The sequence below is a fragment of the Chionomys nivalis genome, chromosome 11 (assembly GCF_950005125.1).
Source record: "Chionomys nivalis chromosome 11, mChiNiv1.1, whole genome shotgun sequence".
NCBI lineage: Eukaryota > Metazoa > Chordata > Mammalia > Rodentia > Cricetidae > Chionomys > Chionomys nivalis.
This window is the reverse complement of record NC_080096.1, coordinates 58,152,836-58,176,892: the sequence shown is the minus strand read 5'-3', so window position 1 is coordinate 58,176,892 and position 24,057 is coordinate 58,152,836. Positions and strand designations below refer to the sequence as shown.

The 24,057-nt window shown below is 42.2% G+C and overlaps 1 protein-coding gene across 4 annotated transcripts in view; it reads right to left on the bottom strand.

Moving 5' to 3' along the window:
• Positions 1-6,306: 6,306 nt before the first annotated feature.
• The window catches only part of Slc24a2 (solute carrier family 24 member 2), a 255,169-nt gene continuing 237,418 nt past the window's right edge, over positions 6,307-24,057 (bottom strand). For all 4 annotated transcript variants that reach the window (XM_057784053.1, XM_057784051.1, XM_057784052.1 and 1 more), the window contains 2 exons: positions 19,812-19,978; positions 6,307-14,873 (listed from right to left, as the gene is read on the bottom strand). In XM_057784053.1, coding sequence (XP_057640036.1) covers positions 14,624-14,873; positions 19,812-19,978 — 417 coding nt within the window. In that variant the 3' untranslated portion in view covers positions 6,307-14,623. The remainder of the gene's footprint in view (positions 14,874-19,811; positions 19,979-24,057) is intronic.

The window sequence follows — 24,057 nt, the reverse complement described above, 5'->3', positions numbered from 1 at the left end:
ACTTCCTGCTTACTCAAGTAATATTATTTCCCTTCTCAGGTCTTCATTGCGGTTGAATACTGGATAGTTGTAGTTACTTTCCTCTCCTGACTTGGCCAAGTTATTTATAATACAAGACTTAGACTCCTTAGGATAGAATAATTATTGAAACATTTATCACATGTTTCTTGCTTGATATTGTTTATACTGGTTGTAATTCTAATTTTTATACCTGATATTTGTTCTTACTGTATATAACTTTGTATTAGGCTTAGAACTTACTTATTTAACCAAAAGGGGAGGTGCTGTAGGAATTCCTACTGCCATAGCCTTTAAGTTACAAGCCCACTTGGGCGTGGCCTCTTATACTATTTATGCCCACGTAAAGAACACATCTGGCCTCTTTTCCAGCTGTGGGATTCAGTTGCTGTTCCCCGTTCCAGCAGAGGACTGTAATCTGTGAGCCTACCCCTAAATAAATAACCCTCTATTATACTCAATTCTGAGCTAGTGTGGAATTTCTTTTAAGCGTCCTTCTTCACTCCAACACCAGCATGGAGTCAGGTGGATAACCAGATACCAAGCATCCACATTGCCTTTAGTGGTTACTGAAGCCATTGAGATCAGCAAAGACTCTGAATGTGTAAGACCATGAATCTAGACATGGCCTTGGCAGCAGCTCAGGCCTGAATGTCATCATGTTCCCTGCTGACAGGATAGACCTGTTGGTGGAGCAGTGGGGCTGCATTCCGCCACCCGGTTAGCTTTACCCGGAATAATTACACAGAAACTGTATTCTTTTAAACACTGCCTGGCCCATTAGTTCCAGTCTCTTATTGGCTAGCTCTTACATATTGATCTAACCCATTTCTAATATTCTATGTAGCACCACGAGTTGGCTTACCAGGGAAGATCTTAACCTGCGTCTGTCTGGAGTGGGAGAATCATGGCGACTGCCTGACTTGGCTTTCTTTCTCCCAGCATTCTGTTCTGTCTACTCCACCCACCTAATTTTCTGTCCTATCAAAGGCCAAGCAGTTTCTTTATTAATTAACCAATGAAAGCAACAGATAGAAAGATGACCCTCCTCCATCACAGACCCCTTAGGCCAGCACGGCTCTGGGCGTGACTTGGCCCTCAGACACCAAAATGACCACAGGTGGTGGCCCAGACCCTGGGCATCCTTGAGGCCTTTGGTGGCAATATAGGTCATGAATGACAATACGAACCCCATCTGTAGTAGGACCATGGGCTCAGACATGGCCCTTGGCAGCAACCTGGGCCAGCAGGCCACCCATATGAGCCTACTCCTCACCACCTTCACTTCTTCTGTTCCTCCTCTTACCCAGCACACGAGCCCTTCTGCTTCTCTCTCTCCCATTTCTCCACCGTATATTTGCTCATCATAATGGCACCTGCCCACATGGCATCCCAGGGCCTGTGAATGCCGTAAGTCAACCCGGATTGTGAGAACCCACCCAGGCTGGCCCGTGGTGTCTTTCACCTGCCTCAGCTACATGGCAGCAGGTGAGCAAAGTTCCATTTATTAATTGTTGATCTTAGTGTCTGTGTTATTGGTGTTCTGTTCAGTAAGTCATCTCCTGTGCCAATGCATTCCAGGCTGTTCCCCAGTTTCTCTTCTATCAAGTTTAGTGTATCTGGTTTTATGTTGAGGTCTTTGGTCCATTGGGACTTCAGTATTGTGCAGGGTGGTAGATATGGATTCATTTGTATTCTTCTAAAAGCAGACATCCAGTTAGACCAACACCATTTGTTAAAGGCGTTTTCTCTTTTCTGTTGTGTGAATCTGGCTTCTTTATCAAAAATCAGGTGTACATAAGATTTATGTCTGGGTCATTGATTCAATTTCATAGAGCAATCCATCTTTTTATGCCAGTGCCATATATTTTTTTTATTACTGTAGCTTTGTAGTAGAGCTAGAAATCAGGATGATACCTCTGAAAGTTCTTTTTTTAAAAGATTTATTTATTTAATATGTATATAGTGTTCTGCCTGCCTGTATGCCTGCAGATCTTATCACATATGGTTGTGAACTCCCATGTGGTTGCTGGGAATTGAAGTCAGGACCCCTGAAATAATAGCCAGTGGTTTTTAACCTCTGAGTCATCTCTCTAGCTCCTGGAAGTTCTTTTATTATATAGAATTGTTTTAGCTATCCTGGGTTTTTTGTTTTTACACATGAAGTTGAGTAGTGTTCTTTCAAAATCTGTAAAGAATCTTGCTGGAACTCCCATAGGGATTGGGCTGAATCTGTAGATTGTCTTTGGTAAGATGGCCATTTTTCCTATGTTATCCTACTGATCCATGAGCATGGGAGATCTTTCCATTTTCTGATACCTTCTTCAAAGATTTGAAGTTATTGTTATACAGAAGTTTCACTTGCTTGGTTAGAGTTACCCCAAGATATTTAATATTATTTGTGACAGTGGTGAAGGGTGTTGATTTCCTGGTTTCTTTCTCAGCCTGTTTGTCATTTGTGCATAGCTGAAGGCTACTGATTTTTTTTTTTGCATTAAACTTGTATCCGCCACTTTACTGAGGTGTTTATCAGCTGTAGGAATTCCCTGGTAGAATTTTTGAGGTTAATTATGTATTCTGTCATATCATCTTTAAATAACAATATTTTGACTTCTTCCTTTCCAATTTGTGTTCCCCTTAATCTCCTTATTGATCTTTCTAGAACTTCAAGTACCTTATTAAATAGATATAGAGAGAATGGACAGTTGTATCTTGTTCCTGATTTTTGTGGAATTGCTTTGAGTTTTGCTCCATTTAATTTGATGTTGGTTATAGGCTTGCTGCAAATTACCTTTATCATGTTTAGATATGTCCCTGATTTCTCCACGACTTTTATCATGAAGGTGTGTTGGATTTTGTCAAAGCCTTTTCATCATCTAATGTGATTATCATGTGTATTTTTTTTCTTTTAGTTTGTTTATATGTGGATTACATTGACAGATTTTCATATGTTGAACCATCCTTGCATCTCTGGGATAAAGTCTACTTGATCATGGTGGATGGTCTTTTTGATGTGTTCTTGTATTTGGTTTGTGAGTATTTTATTGAGTATTAGTGCATCAATGTTCATAAGGAAAATTGGTTCTGTAATTCTCTTTTTTGGTCTAATCTTTGTGTGGTTTGGGTATCAGGGTGACAATCTAGCAATGCTCTTTCTGTTTTTATTTTGTGGAATAATTTGAGGAATATTGGTATTAGCTCTTTGAAAGTCTGGTAGAATTCTGCACTAAAACCATCTGTCCCTGGCCTATTTTTGGTTAGATGACTTTTAATGACTACTTATATTTCCTTAGGTCTATTTTATTACCTAATCTTGATTTAACTTTGGTAAGTGGTATCTATTGAGAAAATTTTCTACTTTTTTTTTTTAGATTTTCCAATTTTGTGGAGTACAGAGGTTGTTAAAATAACTGTAACGAAATATAGAGCTATAGGTCAATTTTAGTTTTGATGGGGCACTGAAATTTAGACATGTAGGACAGTATCAAACAAATTGGGCTTTGTAGAAATCCAGGTTTCAAGCGGGCGGTGGTGGCGCACGCCTTTAATCCCAGCACTCGGGAAAGGCAGGCAGATCTTTGTGAGTTCGAGGCCAGCCTGGTCTAGAAGAGCTAGTTCCAGGACCAGAACCAAAAAGCTATGGAGAAACCCTGTCTTGAAAATAAATAAATAAATAAATAAATAAATAAATAAATAAATCCAGGTTTCAAATAGCTAAATTCTAGGTGATAAAAAATGTTGAAGTAAATACAAACCCCAAGATTAGGCATTATATTGGGTTTCTATTTTATTTTTTGTGTTCCTATTTTAAAATTTACTTTAAAATCAGTGAAAAAAACTTACTTAAAAATTTGTCATAAAAATATCAATAAAATAGAAACAAAGACAGTGAGAAGTAGTCTAACTATATTCTACAAAGAACTAATGAAAGAGTCAATCAGTTTCATGACTATTACCCAGACGTCAACACTGATGAAAGTAGTGTAAGTGTTATTCCTCTTAAACAAAGATAGACAATGTCACCAGACTCAAAATCCAGAGCATCTAAACATCACTGGGTTGGACACAGAATCAAAAGGCCTCATTTCGGAGAAGTGGGATTCGCTTTGAGGGGCAAGGAGATGAGAGATGTAGAAATCGAGCTTTCCTTAAGTGTGGATATGTTTGTTAGCTGTGTTGAGAAAACAGATCTTCAAGCTTGCTCCAGTGAGGAATCCAGCAGGACATGAAAGATCTCACCTCCGAATATGCCTCTGGGGATGTGTTGTCTCTATTTTAGCCAGTAGAAATTCCTTCAGAGGATGAAGGCCCTGTCCAGGGAGAAACCCAGATATTCAACAAAGTTCCCAAGCAAGATTGTCCAAGATTGGCCATTTGGAATGAGACAAGGAAGGAGTCATCTCACAGCTTGAGTTTCAGCAGTTGTCTGTTCACACAGAGGTCATTTGAGGAAATAATGCATGACAGGTTTTCATGTTTGATTTTTGTTGTTCTTTTGAGACATGTTTTTCTCTGTGGCCCAGGCTTGTCTGATTTCAGTATCTAGCCCAGGCTGGCTTTGAACTCATGGCAATCCTTCTGCCTTAGCCTCTTAACCACTGGGCTTATAGGTTTGAACCACTAAACCCAGTTTCCTGCTTGAGTATTTAATTCTTCTAATTTTGGCAAGGTGTGGAGTTGTATATGTGCACGGGAGCTGGTTCTCAGTTGCACAAGACTTGACAAGACTATACCAGGGACTGCAAGGCAAGCATTTGCGAAGTGCAGATATCTTGAGGTAGTGAACTGAGTTATGTCAAATGGAATAGATGTGGTTCTCAACTGGGTCCTACCTTGCTGCTATTTTTCAGAGAAATTTGGCAATGCCCAAATATTTTTTATGAAACTGGTACCTATAGGGTAAAACATCCCATAATGTACAGTACTTACCAAGCCATTTACTAACCTCAAGCGTCAATGGTGTCAATGTTGAAAATTATGTGATGGAGGTGTTAGGAACAGAAGGCTACAAGGCTTGGTTTATGTTGAAACAACACGGCATTGATATTTATATCTTGCATAAGTCAGATAAAACATTGCTGACATTGGACATGGGGGAAGAGGACTCCGAATCAGCACAGAATGGCTAACCCAGAATGTCCAGGCAACCCCAAGTATACAGTGATGTAATCTGTTATATAACTATGTTTGGCAGAGTGCTACTTTTGTATGATTCTATATAAACATGGGTTTAAGGTCCCTTGCCAACCTGCTGATGTAATCTGTAGGACTGTGGTACAATGGAGACTCAAAGTTGTTGAAAGCAAGTTTGGAACTGTTGCCAGTACAAAAAGGCAGGAGAAGAATATTAAAATCCAATGAAGTAATAAGATTAGTTGACTATAGTCCTATCTCTCTCTCTCTCTCTCTCTCTCTCTCTCTGTCTCTCTCTCTCTCTCTCTCTCTCTCTCTCACACACACACACACACACACACACACACACGAGCATCACATTGTGGTTTAGGAATCTCACAGTGATGTACAGATTAATAGAGATGGGTTAATTTAAGGTGTAAGAGCTAGCTAGAAGTATGCATAAGCTAATAGGATTTTAATTAATACTTTCTGTGTGAATATGTTGGGTCTAGGCAGCTGGGAAACGAATGAGCAGCCTCTGTCAACAGACAGGTATCTGTGATCTTTGGAATTTTCCCTTTCAACATATTTAATTAAAACCTAATTTTCTTTTTTAAAATTTTATTGGTTTTTATTGAGCTCTACATTTTTCTCTGCTCCTTTCCCTGCCTCTCCCCCCCCCCCAACTTCTACCCTCTCCCAAGGTCCCCATGCTCCCACTTTACTCAGGAGATCTTGTCTTTTTCTCCTTCCCATGTAGATTAGATCTATGTATGTTTCTCTTAGGGTCCTCATTGTTGTCTAGGTTCTCTGGGACTGTGGTTTGTAGGTTGGTCTTCTTTGCTTTATGTTTGAAAACCACTTATGAGTGAGTACATGTGATAATTGTCTTTCTGGGTCTGGGTTATCTCATAAAACCTAATTTTCGAAGAGTAGATTTCTTAGTGAACAAAACGATCATGGATACGCAAAAGCTCAGAGGAGACCAGCAAACATTGAAGAAGTGAAAAAAAGCCAGCGGTAACTCTGCATGCCTCATGCCGGCTCTGAGTCCCTACAACGGAACTCCCACCACGAGTGTTTATTTCTTGCGATGCTGATTGTCATGACCTGATGCAGGTAAGGATCAACGCCACCCCCAGAAACAAAACCCCACACTTTATTTTTGGAGTCAATTGTTTTATTGTCATTATTTTCACACTGGGGAGACTTAGTTACATAAAGTGTACTCAGTAGGTTGGTTATCAGTAGTAGAAGCACAAGGATGCAGACAGTGGACCATGGAGGAATGCCCCTTATCAGAGCGAGAGCATGGAACTGAAGCACACCGCTCCAGACAGCCTATGTACAGGTGCAACCCGAATTCCAGTTATGTACAGACAGAGTCACAGAGTAAATGACGCGGGGTCGCTGTACACCTAGCCAGCCACGGCTCACAACAAACACACAAAATGACAAAAATGACTTTAAAGTGCATCGAGGGGACTCTTGAGGGGTGAAGATAGGGGCTGAGATGTTTCTTTAGAATCCAGGCAAACAAAGGCGGTGTGAGACCCTGACCTCCCCTAAAAAGATCCCTCACAAAAATGGCATTGTGATATGTTTTGATCCTTCCAAAATATATTCATTAAAAATTCTAAAAAGTTGCTTTTGTTTATTTGATTGGCATACTTATTGTATATACTTATGGGATGGGATAGCATGACTAAATCTGGATTATAGATTCTGCTGTAGTGCAGGAGAAAAAGTATGGTTGGCAGTAATTGATTGTGTATCTCAAAACAAGATTTTGAGTACATTTTGATATTTTTAAGATAACCCATTTAAAAGACAGGTTAAACCTTGTAGTGCATATATCTATGTTAGAATCAGTATTAATGGTATTTTCTGTTTTTAAAATATGCAAATAATAATTGCATAACTTATATATATATATATTTTTTAACACTAGTAGTGGCTTCATTGAACCAGGAGGGTAGTGTTTGTTACTCTTACGTCCTTGCTATTTTTGAGACAGACTCTCACGTAGCCAAAGCTGGCCAGGAGTTTCCAATCCTCCTGCCTCTACCTCCTCAGTTCTGGGATTGCTGGTGTATCATCATGTCTGGTTTGCAACTTATATTTTTCATGTACCTCTCTGTGTCTGCATTGTGAAGATGAAAGCTGTTGCTTGTGGAGACTTGAGAAAACAAGGCTAGGCCCAGGTACCACGATGAATAGGTCCAGGTACCACAACAGAGTCTGTGCAGAGTGCAAGAGAAACTCACTCTGTTCTTGATGGACAGTCGGACTCTTCGAGAACCTTCAGGCCCCAAAGAGCCTGAGATAGAGGAACATCACTGGCTCTGCCTCCAGACATCCTTTCTTTAGGGCAAATTGTCTGTTAAAGCCTAAGATTGATGGGGTTGTTCAATTTAATACTTGGGCTTATGTGATTTAGATACCCTGTTGTGGTGGATTGTTCTAGGCTCTTTTGTGCCTTTTAATCATTGTATTAGCATTTACTTCAATTGCATTACAAAGTGAAATATTAAAGGTTTTAGTTGTGGGAACATCTGTGCTTATATGTGTGCAAACAAACTTACCATCCCAGTCAGAAAGCGTATTTTAATAGAAATAGGAAATAAACTGCCCACTGCGCTATGAAGTCTGTTGCTTTTGCTTGTTCTCCTGGGGACATATGCCAATTTAGGTTTACGATGCCAAAAGGTTGTATATCTGTTTGCCATTTTTACAAGGGAACTTTTTAGATCCATCACTTATTCGTATAGAAACACAAACACTTCCTGATTTTCCCAGGCATCTTTGCTAATTATCCATTTCAATTCCCATGCGGAGGAATCTTGCTTTGCATAGCAGACGGATTGCAGGAAAATAACAAGGAAGTATTTTCAGCGTGGCAATGTGACTGGCTACTTAAAGAAGCCATGCAATAAGCTACTTTGAAAATGAAGAACGCTTTTTTTTTTGTGAAATAAACAATTTCTTTGATTTTCAAACAGTTTGCTTAACATACATACCTAAAAATGTATTAGTAGATTAGAACTATCCAGAAGAGTAGGTGTAAGTAGTAAGAAACAGAACAACACACAGGATGGCTCGTGGACTGTTTATTGACTATATTCAGAAGCCCTGAATATATGCTTTATTGGTATTTTATGGCTTTAATTAAGACAATCGTCTCTTATGAAATACTATAAAGTGCAATATTAAAAAAATTAAAAAACCCAAAAGGCATCCATTGTCCTTCAGATTTATCCTGATGATAAGAGTTGGAGATGCATTGAATTAACTGGCAAGGAATTCTCTGCCTTAATTCACACGTGCAGTTTCATTCTGGAAGTGACTTTATTCTGGGATTCAGACTTATTTCACTTTTCTCTTGTTTGTGTGCGTGTAACATGACTTAAGAGAATTAGTACTTTCTTTTGGCTAGCTGAGTGTTTTACAGACCTGTCAACATCCAAGGCCTTCACTAATTACATATCCATTATGAAGAAATTGCAACCCAAGAGGAAATTCCCATCTTTTGCTGAGCAGTTTCCCAGGTCAGGAAGTGTCCTTACTGTTTTTATCAGCCTACTGTGTGGGAAATAAACACATGGTGGGACTCTTAATAAGAGGAGCTCCAACCCTTTCTCTGACTTCCCATTTGAAAGGAAAACGTTACTTCCTCTCGGTAATCAGTGCAGGCAAGCACAAACCCAGAGTCTTGGAATGGTCTAACGTGGCTTCCTTCCTGTTTCCTTTGTGGCTAAGGAATGAAGATGCCAGATGCAAAAAGAGCTGTGATCTTGACCTCACCAGCACTCCTTGATAATGATGTGCCCAGTGGTCATCTCGACACTAGCAAAGCCAGTTCCCATGGGTACCATATTCAATTCTATTGGCCCTTCTTTGGAAGGCGTTTGTACTATTGTTCCTCCTCCGTGGTTATGGATTCTGCCTACCATTCAAAAGCAACCAGAATGGTCCCTTCCAGGGAGTGCTGCTGGGGGGTAAAGGTTTGGAATTTTTGAATATTTACATTGAGGAGGAACAGTGCCAGCAGCAGGAAGAGAAGGAAGAGCAGAGAAAGGAGGGAGAGGAAGAAGAAATCACCTAAGCAAACAAATAAGGATTCAAGGACACTTCTGATGAAAATAAATACAGAGTCCCACAGTAGCAACCTCCAACTACGTCATGGATAAAGTTCAAAAGGTGTTCAAACGCAGTTGTCTTCTGCCATGAAGGAAAAAAAAAGGATGATGCCATCAGCCGGAGGGTCTTTGGGCGAAGCTGGGTGGGGACATTTCTGTCAGAGTTAAACACGGACCTTGGGTATAGTGGGATCTCTTTGCTGATAACCCATGATTTAATATTGGTGGTCCTTTGTACTATAGTGACCAGCAGACAGATTCCCCTACTGAAATCAGCCCTTGGTGGGAGCCCACACATGCCCAAGGCACTTTTCCATCCTTAGGTATTTATTAATTTTCCGGTTCAGCCCATCAGTGTTTTAGGAAAAGTGCTTTGGTTTAGGCCACATGCTTCTCTATTCAATCCCTCACCGTACACTAATGAGCCCATCTGCCTAAACTTTCAGGACCAGTTTGGTCACTCCAAAACAGGCGAGGTTGTGCATCTGTTTTTCTTTTGTGTCGCCCCCCCCCCACACTATTTCTTAAGAAAACCCATTGGCAAGATTAAAGACTTTGGTGACATTTAGGTAGTTTGGAGTGAGGCTGATTGTCCATGTGTGAGAAAGGCGTGTGGATGCATGCTGTCTGGAGGTCTACATGGAAAGCTAGCCACTTCCAGATGTAAACAACACGCACACATCTGTGATCCCACAGAAGTCCATGTCCTCCTGTTGCTGAGGCATCACAGCCTATGTAGACCCCAAGCGCCCAGTGACATGAAAGAAATATTTCAAAGGTGCAATAATGTGTATTGGATCTGAGCTGGCTGTATTTCCTTTATTGCTTTTCTTGTTAGCTATATATTTCAAAAAAATATGAGGCTGCGAGATTAAAAAGGACCACAAAGATCCAGAGGCAGGAAACTAAACTCAGACAGACACGGGGGCAAGGCACAGGAACCTTCTTTACTGAAGCTGTCTTAACATGATATTTTCAAATCAACCTAGGACATATATAGGCTCTAGTACTTATTTTAAAAGGTCGGCTATTTGTAGCTACTTTAAACATCACAGGTAGGTTTGAATGGCTTTCTTAGGAATTCTATTATTTGTAAATTATTTTCTCCTTTCCCCCTTTTGAATTTTGCAGTTTTCTCCCAACTCTCTCTTAGTGGGAAGGCCTTGCCTGCTAATTGAAGAAAATGTTGTGAGGGAGGCATGGGAACTGAGGATGATAACTTTAAAAATTAACAGGCCAGGTGAATATGTACGAGTGGATATCAGCTTTATAGTGTACTTTTTATGGAACAGGCCTGCTGTCTGTAACATGTTACTTGTTGAAGTTCAATCTTTCTGGGTGCAAGGAAACATAGAATGTGTGTGTGTGTGTTTGTGAGAAAGCCCACTGAAATTCTCTGAAATGCTTACTTTCAAATAAGCATGGGACCCTACCAAATTCTTCAATGCAACTCTTTCAATAGAATGCTTCAAAGTCCACTGTCCCCTGTCTAGCTAGTAGCTCTAACTGTTGTCGTTCTGTGATCAACTTTCTCTTAAGGTGGTCTGGGTGAGGACAACCTTCTTTCATAGGCTGCATCTTCCTTCGCTATAGATCAGAGAGGATTCTACAAGATGCGGGAAGTAGTGGTGTTGGCCATTTCTCTCTAACCAGGAGCAGATGTACGCTAATGTTACCAAAAATCTAATCATCGAGGCAGGGGTGTTTTGCTGAAAGGCCTCTAGACCGCCTGACTCATGTCTTCCCTAGAAAATAAGCACTAATGGCCGCTGTCAGGTGACGCCTGTCAGAGGCCTGGCAAAGCGTTTTCCTTGAATATGAAATAGTCCTTGTCTCTTTTCATAGCACTCTAAAGGGAGACATCAGACTTGCTGCATCATCTGCCGAGCTGATACACAACCCTATCCCTGAGTCTCTGGACACACATTCTGCTTTGCTGACACTGCCTGGCATGTTTAGGTCTTGGGAAGTGAAATCACACCATTTAATCTCATGCTTCATTCCAGCAGGAACTCGCTGGGTCTGGAGGGCAAGTAGATACGTCATGGGCATTGTTTAACGCATATCTAGGGGTTTCTATTTTAGAATTCTTAGTCTGGACCAAGATTCTCTCCTCTTTTAGGGTTGCCTAGGGCTATAGGAGACGTGACAGCAAGCAAGACTGGCTTGGTTTTCTGTGAGTAAATGGGCACATTTGGGTACAATTCCTTTATTTTAGGATGAATGATAAATTTTGGTTTGAACTTTTGGTGTTATTTCATACCCTGTTCCAGAGAAAAAAAGAGACAGTCATCTAAAACTTTCCCCCATGCCTCTTGTGGCATTATTTTTGCCTCTCTGTAAGCATCAGGGACACAGCTGACCATTTCCTATATTCTGGGGATTGGCATGTTCAAGTGGTATGCGAATGTTTGTGTATGTGCAGAGAACAATAACAACAACAAAAAAAACTTCAGTTCATAAATGTTCACTTCCTTTTCCCCTGGCTGTCAAATCTGGCCCTTTGCCTTAGAATTGATTGGGCCCAAAGGATGATGATGTAATTGATACCGTATGTCTGCAAGATCTGGTGCACAGCACACACTGACATGCGAGAAAGAAGTTAGAGATGAGCTGAAACCAGCATGTAGAAAGCAGTTTTACAATAATATGAACGCTTCCAGGTCAACATAAGGCCACATACCACACATTCCTCAATGAAGGCAGCAAGAGCCAGCAGTAGAAGGTGCCCGAGCACCGTTCAGTGAGGGGGAGCACTATGGAGGTGGGGACTGGTTTGGGGAATGTTGTCTTCTCAAAGTAACTTTTCATTGAAGACCATAGCACTCCCTGTGGAGCAGAATTCCCAGCCCTTAGGCACCGGAGTGCTTCCTGGCTTCTTGTTGAGGAGGTAAGGGGAGCGAGTGTGGGAACGGTAATTGTGGGACCAGACATTCTGTGACCTTTCTTATTTTGTAGTTGGTTTAAAAAAAAATCATCCATTTTAAATGATAAACCAACCCGAAATCAGAATTTATCCAACCATCATCGTGCAGCCAGGACAACAATCTGAGCTTTTAAAACTCAAAACTCACTTTTGCATCTGTCTTTCTAAGGTAGCAGCAAAAATGCTTGCTTCAAACAAAGCCCCACCCTTGATGAATGGGATGTGGATTTCTCTCTCACCATTGAAAACTGCCAGTACTCAGGAGGCAGAGAGAGGCAGATCTCTGTGAGTTTGCAGCCAGCCTGGTCTACAGAGTGAGTTCCAGCACAGCCAAGGCTGTTACACAGAGAGAGAGAGAAAAAAAAAAAATCAAACCAAATCAAAAACCCAACTTTGCATTGTTGGAGAGACTTGAAAGCCAGTTTCTTAGTTGGCAGACCTTTTGATTTCTTGTGTTCTCAGGGGGCCTCTGCTTTGGAGTGCCGTGTGCTTTAAGTGTAAAGTGGTCTTGGGCTTGGCTCTTCCCGTTGCTGCTGTGTTCTGTAAATGAATGGAAACTCTGTGGATGGAAGGCTGAACTTGATCTGGGGTATTGGGTCACCTGACCTTTTTATTCAGTCTGAGTTCTTCGCCCCACCTCCCTATATTAAGCGGTGTTCAGAACATAGTCAGACAAGGCGTAGTGACAGATCAGAACCGAATGCATGGTGACACTCTCCTCATATGGTATGTGCCGATTTACATGGAGGTGGCCACCTTCTATTTACCGTTTCAATGGATTTTAAGGAGAAAGCATGGTTTCGGAAAATGAAAAACTGCCTGTTTTGTTTTCAGTTCAGTTTGTCCTGCGGCTGTCAAGCGGTTTCATTTTCTACTGCAATAAACTGGAGAAATCACACAAGGTGTTGGACAGAGTGTGGGAGGACTCAGTGAATGAGGTGATCCCATGTGAAGCTGAGCAAAATCAGTAAATCATAATATCAGAGTGACCGCTTCAAAGAAGTGTAAAGAAACTATGGACCGCAGGCTCGGAACACTAGAGTTCTAGATGGGCTCACGACGGAAGGAGGGGCGTTGCATGGGTTCACACCAAATTCATGACACAGGACTTGGAAACTGTTCTAGGGTCGGGGGGGGGGGGCGGACACCAAGCGGATCAGACAAACCTGAACTGCCTCAATCAAGCACGGTCAGTCTGGTAGTTTAGATCTACTGGGAATGATTCTTAGATGTGGCAGCCCTTTGTGGCCACACTGAGAAGTGCTCTGCGGAGCTATGCCCTTATGTCCCTATCAGTGGTCACTCCCACTGAGCACCTCTGCTGGACGGTGTCTCTCGGCACACATCTCAGCTCTCGTGGCAGGACTTTGGACTGTGTGTGAGCCCTTGGCATTAAAGCATGTCCGACGACAACCACGGCTAAGATCGCCCTTGTTCTATCGATGATGATGGGCCATGCACTGGAACAAGACAGGCTCAGTTTATACAAGTTTGCTGTCCTAGAAAAGCACTAATTTGGTTTTTCATTCACATCATCTACTTGCATGCTGGGGCAATACGAGAAAAAAAAAGCAAAACTAAACAACCTAACCTTCGTCAGTTCCTTTGGTTGCCACCCGGTCTGAGTTTCCCCTCTGTCTTAAGGAATTCCATGGGTCTCAGTCAGAGCATCCCAGTGGGGATGGGTTCTGTTTGGCTTGTGACAGTATTTTAGAGGTTCTAACAGGGCTCCAACAGACTCCCTCTTCTGAGCTTTCCTCTCTGCAAACTATTTCACTCAACGCAGTATGTCCAAAGCAGGCTGCAGATCACAGCAAAGAGCGCTCGGCCTACTGATTCTGTTAATTCACCTTTTGCACTCGAGAGGCAAAGCACACAAACTGAAGGTTGAAGGTTGATGCCCCTCTTCATATAGGAACTATAATTACGCTAGAGCTATCCCTGAAAAGATGCATTTGCACTTAAATATATATATATGTTTATATATATATATAATTTCTCTTTCTGTGTACAATTATGTATTAATCTATAGGTGTAGGAGGGGAGGTATAGTACAGAAACAGGCAGGATTTGTACGCTCATGTGTATATATTTATAATATTTATATTCATGTGTATGTATAGCCTCTGTCCTCTTTCGCGTCATCACAATGAATGTACCTCCGACCAGCGAGGAGTACCTGTCAGTGGTGATGGAGAGACGGTTCTCTTTGTCTCTTCCATGGAGTCATTTCCGCAGGCAAGGGTGAGGTGCCCGTGAAGCGAATGGCCCCATGAGAATCCATCCTTCCTCTGCCCTCCAAGGAGGGACACTCGCCACCCAGGGCTGCGCACAGGCTGCCTCTTCTCAAGGCTTCTGCAAGAAGCCCGGAGCCCAGATCCAGGAGGGACCATCCATACTGTTGGTTGAAGATATGGCTTTTCCACTAGATGGAGACAGGGCACTCGAGCACTTTGTTTTCCAGGAGGACGCTGACCACGAGGAACACGAAGTAGAGGCCAAACATGATGAAGCCCAGTATTTTGTTCATCCGCCACTTGCAGAGGGCGATGGAAAGGATGACAAAGAGCAGCATGATGAAGAGGAGGACGATGGCGCAGAAGAGGCCGTTGCTGCTGACAGTCACCGGCGTGAATCTGTGGATGATGGTGTAGAGGAGCCAGGGCAGGGGGAGCCTGAGAGGAAGAGAAGCGGGTAGGAGAGGAAGGAGAGAGAGCAGTCAGGTGTGGCGAGGAAGCCCTAGAAGATGACTGTCTATGGCCTGAGGAGGATGACTCTTTTTTTTTTTGTTGTTTTATTTATTTTTTATTTTTTTTGTTTTTCGAGACAGGGTTTCTCTGTGGCTTTGGAGCCTGTCCTGGAACTAGCTCTGTAGACCAGGCTGGCCTCAAACTCACAGAGATCCGCCTGCCTCTGCCTCCCGAGTGCTGGGATTAAAGGCGTGCGCCACCATCGCCCGGCTAGGAGGATGACTTTTTAGGATTGCGAGGACAAACTGCTGGGCCAGGAAACTATGTAAGGGAGTGGGGCGGGGCGCGGGGGGTGGAGCTTTGGAACCTTGACCAGTTTCCTGACTGACTCATTTGTTCTCTGGTGAACTACGTCAAAGGCGTCAAAACCGTGACGCTACGGGCGACCTTGGAATTTGATCCGAATTCCCTTTTGTTTTCTTCCTAGTGGAGATTACAGTGTGTACACCTGGAAAGGTGGACCAAGGTTTGCACGAGTTGAAGGGAAGAGAGGACAGCAAGAAATGGTAGAGGAAGGAGCGGCAGAAATGGAGAAAAAGCCACCTTCAGAATGGAGACAGAGCAGCAAGGACTCCTCTGAGAACCTAAAACGCAGTGAGGTTGTAGGATGGGGGTGGGGACCAAGGCACTGTGTGGCAGTCTGAAGTTTATGCTGGGAAGGATTGTGATAATCATTTATTAAAAAGGGTCTTGGGCTGGCATAGTGGTGTGTGCCTTTAATTCCAGCACACAGGAGACAGAGATTGGCAGGTCAATCTTTGTGAGTTTTGAGGTCTGGTCTGATCTACAGAGTGAGTTCCAGGACAGTTGGTACTACACAGTGAGACACCCCCACCCCCCGCCCCAAACAATAAACAAAAGAGGGTTGTTTATTTATAATGACTTAAAGAAAAACTTTATTATAAAATTTCCTACCAGTTTTCTTGCTTTGAACTGACATTTGAAATCCAACAACACCCACTGCTCCCTAACCAGAGTGAAGACTCTGAGATCTTTGCTGGGAAGACACAGACGTTAGAAACATGGCTGAAAATATCAGGTTCTAGTGGTGTGCTGCCCTCTGGAGGCAGCTCTGTGGCGTGCAGCCAGTTACAGGAGCTTGGCTAGGAAGGTTTAGTTATGATTCTGGGATGTAGGGGAGGAAGTAACTTTACGAATCCCAAATTTCCTAATGGGAAAGCAAATAAGACATAAGCATTATCTTAAAAACAGCCAATACTGAAAGAAACTGTGTGTGAAACTAGAGCCCACAGTGTGTATGTATTTTTGAATTCCCAGGCCTAGCACATGCAGACCCCCTAGGGTCCTTGCTGACTTGGGCAAAGCTCAAGTGATTGACATGAGGGCCTGCGATGACAGCACAGGTGTTTTGCTCGGTAGAGCCTGGGTGGGAGATGCTTACTTCAGAGGATCTCTCTGGGCTGAGGGAGCCAAACACTTCACTCCCACTAAACTCCATGCCATAGTTGGGTCTTGAACATCCCTTTAAGGCTGTGTGTTAAAGGTGTGGTCTCCAGTCTGAGGCTTTTTGGGAGGTGATGGGACCTTTAGGAGGTGGATGGGAGGAAGATAGGTCAACAGGGGTTGTGAACTTGAATGGGATTTTGGGACCCTGGTCCCTTTCTGTTGTTTCGTTTGCTACCTGGCCACAATGAGGTGAACAGGCCTTCTCTGCTACAAAGTCCCACTGCGATACACTGGCTGCCCAAAGCCCGAAGCAAGAGGGACAAGAGACCACAGGCTGACGCTTCTGAAGCCCTAAGCCAAAACAAACCATTTCTCCTTTAAGGAGACAGAGCTTAGATGTTTATTATGGGGGCGGAGAGCTGACCGACCCACGGTCACACCCATACACACATGCACAACTGACTTGGGTAAAGTCGAGGCTGGTGGGATTTCAGATAATTTGTAAAACCTCTTTTCAGGGAGTGACATTTCCCACACCTCTTGATCTGTCACCTCTGTTGTCAGTGATCAAGCATAAGGAGGGAATGGGCTGCAAATGCAACTTCAATCAGAAGAATGATCATTTCAGTGTTATTTGAGGAAGAAGTTGGGGATCTTTTTTTATAATTTCTAGCAATAAGGAACTAGTTAGAGAGTGCGTAGGCCGGTGTAATGTTATGTGGCTATTTAAAATCACAGGCTTAGAGATCGGGACTTCCGAGCAGCTGGAAGAGGGTTTGCCTAGCATGCGAGATGCCTCGAGTTCGTCAGCATTGCCTAAGACAGACGTGGTGCCTGAAATCCAGCACCTGGGATGTGGAGGCAGGAGCATCAGGAGTTCTTGGCTACATAGGCAGACTGAGGCCAGCCTGGGCTGCATAAGATCATGACACAACCAAGCTAAACTGTTGAACAACAAACTCTGCAGGCCTTATAGTGCTAATAGGAAAATACTCATGATGTAAGTTTCAATTTACTCTTTCTTTTCTTTTTTTTTTTTGAGTCAGAGTCTCACGTGTAGCCCAGGCTGACTGTGAACTTGCTATTTGACTGAGGATAATACTGACTTTCTGACCCCTCTGCTTCCACTGCTCACATGATATCTACTTATTGATATGCTGGGATTGAATGCAGGGCCTTGTGTATAATTTTAATTGAAAAAAATGAATGGCAAAAATAAAACTAGCAATGTAATTTTAATCATGCAAAATATACATATTTGAGTGGGTGGTAGATGATTATTGATTTCTATATGTATCTTCTAAAACCCTTATGTACATAGGAAATGCTGGCAAGACTGACTATAGAGAAACTACACTCACTGTATTGTTAACAGTGCAATCAGCGTCCTGACAATAAAAACATACAACTGAACACATTTTGGAAAAGAAATATATAAAATATATCAATATCCATTAAAATATTCAAAATACATAGTTTGTTATTGCTCCTTTAAGGGATATATTCTAATGAAATAACTAAAAGAGAAATTTCTATATAAAGGTATCCATAAAATTCCCATAACAGCATAAAGCAAAAGAAAAAAAGAGAAAAGCTCCATTGAAAGACACTGGTTAACCTGGGATGCAACAGGATGAAACGCCTGAAGTCAGCATTAGTTTCTAGGGCTATAAAAACACTGAGCAGAGCAGTGCATGGGGCCCGCCAGCTTACCAGGAGAGACCACGCCATGCCAGGACCACACGGCTTTGGAAAAGATAAATGTCCTTCAAGAGAACAAAACTGAATATTCTCTAAGAAAAATTATTGAATCTTTGCAGAAGATCAAAATGAAGGGCTTTTGGCAGCAGGTCTACTGAAGACTGAGAGACTTTCCTTTGTTGTTATTTATACCTAATTTAGTAACAATGAACAAGGAGCGTGTTGTAATTGTTAGAGCATGTGCCTTTGGAAAACATGGCAAACACATCTATCTGAATACTTAGAGCTGTAGTAGACTTTTTCCTTTTACACGACAGGACATTCTCCTCCCTCCCCTCTCGCTGAACTCTCTAAGGGGAATGTAAATTTGTAAGCGGAAGGATTGGACCTGATAGCTTATCCCAGAACAATTTCCGTGAAAACACACCCACGTATCTGTTCATTCTAGAAGCCTCAGTGAGATGCTACCATGATTAGACAAGGGGCTAGGCTATGTGAGTTCAGTAGGGGATGCTTGAAGGGCTCGCAGACTGGCAGGAGGAAATAATCACAGTGAGAATACAATATACTGAGTCTACCAGAGTAGAAACCCCTGGATTTGAATAGACTCTGGAAAAGAAGTCAGGGTTTCCATGTAGACAGAGGAAGAGGCTTCTTGGTGGGTGGCCAGCAAAGTCACATGATCGGGAGAGGGTGATTGACAGCAGATTCAGACACTGAAAACTCAGTTGGGTTTCACTCTCAGGCAGAGTACTTGTCCTCAGGGCCTGCTCTAGTTTCCGCTATCTTTACCTGCTGCCTTAGCTCTGTGCCCTCCAACTCCCACACACAGGAATAAGGCTGATAACACACAAACCACACGATCGTCGTGGGTCTTCAGTTACTAACTGTAAGCACTACGTGAACAATGACTAAGGTTGATAACACATAATCCACATGACTGTTGTGTGTCTTAAATTGCTAACTTTAAGCACCATGTGAACAAGGACAAATATATGTACAATGGTTTAATGAAAAGGAAAAAGACAGAACAGCATTCAAAATGTTCAATGAGAAAGTGGATACCTCTCAGTGAATTTCCCAATTCCAGGGCCAAGAAACCTATTATCCCGCAGCATAGAGACTCTGTGACTTGAGTTTCTCAGGAGCTGACATTCAGGGTCATTGGTCAACTACTTTTGAGAAGTTAGATGAAATGTGAGCGATAACAGAGTCCCTGCCAATCTGGCTCACTACAGATTATTCCCAGTGACTACTCTAGTTTGCTCAGCTCAGGGAAAAGATCTCATCTGCCTTTCACAAAACCTGGGTTGCCAGCATTTTCCACGCAAGAAGACAGGATATCAGTGCTGGGTCTGGGTGTGTCCCAAGCTGCCTTTGAATCCAATCTCACCTGGTTAGGGCAGTAATTAGAGGATAGGAAAAAACACCATGAAACTGACAGAGCAGCCCAGTCCTACCTGGGCAGCGCACATCCATAATACGTGGAGAGCGCAGCTATGTAAGTGAAATTACCTTCTATAACATTCTGTATGTAAGTATGTGTTTCTGCTGGTTTAGGGATGACTTAGTTTTATTAAGTTCCCTGAAAACAAAAAGTCAGCTGGTAAAATGGAATGGTGCTCCCAGGCATAAGTTTTGGTTGGCACTTGGACAAGTTTTGGGTTCAGAGAGCCAGCTCATGTTTCTGTAGCTTCTATGATGAAAAAAGACAGAGTGGAGCTAGTGGGCATGCTTACAGAACTCCGTACTCACCCCACAGTGATGTCAAAGATGTTGCTTCCAACAGAGCTGGACACGGCCATGTCCCCCAGCCCCTTCCTGGCCACTATGACACTGGTGATAAGATCAGGGATAGAGGTCCCAGCAGCCAAGATGGTCAGACCCATGATCTCTTCACTAATGCCGATGGTCTCCCCAACCTGAATATCAGAGCAAGGAGAAATGTGAGGACTGAAAGTCACAGAACCCAACACCATTATGTGACCTTTTTTGAATGACTCCCTCCTCTGTTTTAGGGTAAGTGCTGATATAAGATAAAAGAATAAGCCATAGTCACTGATAAAGGAGTTAGTGCACGTCAGCATCTGTGCCCAGGAAGTCCTAGATGTGCACATGAGGACTAAACAGACTGTTTTAAATAATAAAGGGCTGTAAAGACCCCGAGTGTAGCCACCACATTGTTGTCTGCTAAGACTGTCAGGGAAGCTGCAAGATTCACTTGAAAAGCCAATGGTCTTTGAGCCTAAGGCCAGCACCTGACAATCTACTATTGGGTGTTAAGACAATGTCCCATTTTTTTTTCTTAATACCTTCAATTATTTCTATCACTCTAAAACACATATAACCTCTACTATTTCCACAGGGTACTTGGCATTGGGTGAACTTAGGCTTAGAAATATGGAGCTAAATTAACAAAACAACTATGCAGAACCAATTGCAAGGAATCAGAAGGCCTTGGTCCCAGGGTTGCTGTAAGGACTTGACCAATTGATAACCGTTCCCTGTACAGTGTCTTGATTCTTACTTTCTTAGCAATCAAGTAGGGATAATAATACTTACCTTACGAGAAAGTTGTGAGCTAAAATGATAGTTTTCAGGAAAGCTCTTATAAATAGCACATCATTATTGAAAAGTGAGAAGGTGCAATATTCTATTTCATTATGGACTTTGCCTGAGACTGCCAGCTGTGTATGGATAGTTGGTCTAGCCTCAAATAGAAAAATCCATCCATCCGTCTGTCTGTCTGTCCATCATCCATCTATCCATCCATCCATCCATCTATCCATCATCCATCCATCCATCCATCCATCCATCCATCCATCCATCCATCATCCCTCCATCTATCCATCATCCATCCATCCATCCATCCATCCATCCATCCATCATCCATCCATCCATCCATCCATCCATCCATCCATCCATCCATCTATACTGGGGATCAAACTCAGGGCATTGCACATGCTAGGCAAGCACTCTACCATCAAGCCGCACATCCAGCCATGGTTTCTTTGAGACAGCATCTCACTATGTAGCCTCGGCTAGCTTTCAACTTGGGATCTTCTTGTTTCTGTTTTTCTGCCACCTGATTCTAGGATAGCTACCACACATATTTCCTTTTGTTTCTTGAGCACCTTACTTTGTGGGGGCTTTAATAAACTTTTTATGTTTTCTGGAGCATTATTCCAGAATTACTGGTATATTGCTGTTCTCAAAAATTTTAGAGAATGTTTTCTAATGTTATGACATCCAAAGGTTTTTTTTTTTCAAATGTAGTTTTTAAAAATAATTTAATGGGCAAAATAAAATACAGGAATAAAGAATTTTAGGGAATATAATACTTATTTTTAAATCTCTTTTTTATTTATAAGCACATAATATCTTAGTTCCTGGTAACTTAAAGGCAGGCTTTTATTTTGACAGTTTGTTCCCAAGTCTATTGAACTGACTCAGTCCTCCAGGCACACAGATTCACTGTCCCCACCAACTAGAAGGTAAGTCCCAGGGTAGGAAATGACATTTGCCACCAAGCCTGTCACCTGAATTAGAGCTCCAGGATTCATATGTTGGAAGAAGAAAAAAACACTTCAGCAAACTGTGTTCTCTCCACTTCTATACACACTAATAAATGTAATAAAAACTTTAAAAATGAAAAAGAAGTAATCTACATGCAAGCAGCATCCACACTGCAGATTATATTATGTTGGGATATTAGATTATAAAAATTTCTGCTTGAGTTGCTGACTTGACTTTCCTAGAAAGTTGTTAAATGAGGACCTGGGATGGCTCGGTGGGCAAAGGGCACTTGTTACCAAGCCTGACGACCTGATCCCCAGGGCCTGCACACTGGAAAGAGAGAAGTGACGCTGGAAGTTGTCCTCTGATGCCCACACACGTGCTCTGGCATGAGTAGGTGCCTCTTTGCCCAAATACGTAAAATAAACGAAAAAAACATTAAATAAATTCTATCTTTCTTGGGATTAGGGCAGGGTTTCTAACCATTTCTGAAGTAGTCCTAAACATACCTGTACCATACTGGACTGCATGTTTGCATGATGCAGTGTTCTCAGGCAATTCTAAAAATCAAATAATGATCAACTAAAAAAGATACCATGTATTCACTCTGTGCTGCAGCATCACACATGCTTTTCTGTGGTTTAATTCTTCATGCAACAACAAACAAGCAAGTCCCTCTGAGCAGTATGCAAAGAGCTTTCAACATTAACAAATGGTTAAATTATATACACACCAAAGAATTGTTTTAAAATAAATTTATGACTTATCACGAGCAAATGTTTGATTTGTGTATTTGGGCAATACATCTGGGGTTGTGCATAAAATTACTTGGGCAAAAAGAGTTACAAGAAGAAACAGGTGAAGAAGCCACCTGCTATAGGCTTGAATCACACTGGTGATTTCCCTGGGCAACAGGAGGCAAAATGGTCTCCTTCATGCTGACTAAGTGATTTTCACCCTAAGTATGTTACAATTGATTGAATACCTTCTCTCCTTCTCCTCCTCCTTCTTCTTTCTTCTTTTTTGGTTTTTTGAGACAGGGTTTCTCTGTAGCTTTGGAGCCTGTCCTGGAACTAGCTCTTGTAGACCAGGCTGGCCTTGAACTCACAGAGATCCACCTGCCTCTGCCTCCCAAGTGTTGGGATTAAAGGTGTGTGCCACCACCGCCAGGCTAATTTAATACATTCTTAATAATTTAAATTCTTAGAAGGAATGCTATCACAGTGATCATTTAAAAAATACACATTTTTTTTTGATATTTGGAGTTGATGGAGGAAGGTCATTGGTTAACTAATAAAGAAACTGCCTTGGCCCATTTATAGGCCAGCCCTTAGGTGGGTGGAGTAAACAGACAGAATGTTGGGAGAAAGAAGCCGAGTCAGTGAGTCGCCATGATTCTCCCACTCCAGACAGACGCAGGTTAAGATCTTCCCTGGTAAGCCAGCTCATGGTGCTACACAGAATATTAGAAATGGGTTAGATCAATATGTAAGAGCTAGCCAATAAGAGGCTGGAGCTAATGGGCCAGGCAGTGATTAAAAGAATACAGTTTCCGTGTAATTATTTCGGGGCATAAGCTAGCCATGCGGGCGGCTGGGTGCCGGGGACGCAGCCCAGCCGCTCGTATTACAACAGAGTGGCACCCAACGTGCTAATGAACTCCACGTAAAACCTGAGAGGGCTTAAAAAAGGACACAGAGAGAATTTAAGACAGCTTTTTGCTGTTTGTGGGTTGCGTTCGGCAAAAAAATTGTCCTGACTCAGCAACAGGAAAAAACTGGCTGTTTTAAAATGCCGGCTTTCTGGGCTGTGCCGCCATCGCGATCTCTGTCTGGCTCCTGCTGGAGACAGAGCTTTTGAATGGAGCATTTAGAGTAAAGTGCTATGGCTTGTTTGATGGCAATGTGGACTGCTGTGTGTCTGGAACTGTGTGTGGCTCAGGGGCACCAAATGGCTCTGAGGCAGGAGGGCTCAACTCCGCCATGCTGAACTGTGCTGGTCTCAGGCAGGAACTACCGTAATTACCATAATAACAGCGCAGTTAAGGTTTAAACTGAGCTGGACACAGGTGGTACCGTGTTACCCCTACATGGTGCAACTTAAGTTTTTGAGAAGTGCTTAACATTTTAAGAAATACTCCTGGATAGTAAAAAAATTACAGATTCACAATAGAACGGATTCAGACACTGTTGGATAAATGTACGTAGGCTTGAGAGAGAAAAAAATATATATATAAAAAATTAAGTTAATGTCTTTAAAAAAGGGTAAAGTCTTTAAAGAGACAGAATACAGATAGTTATAGATTAAAAGAAATAAAGAAAAATAAGCCACGTAAAAATGAAAAAGTCACAGAGAGTCTGGATTCTTTGTATTATTGTGTTTTCTTAAAATTTTTGACTGTAAAGGAGCTAAATACAGAGAGACATTTCATTATATGGGCTGCCAAGCTAAACAAGAATGGATACAAAGGTATTATGATTTCAGA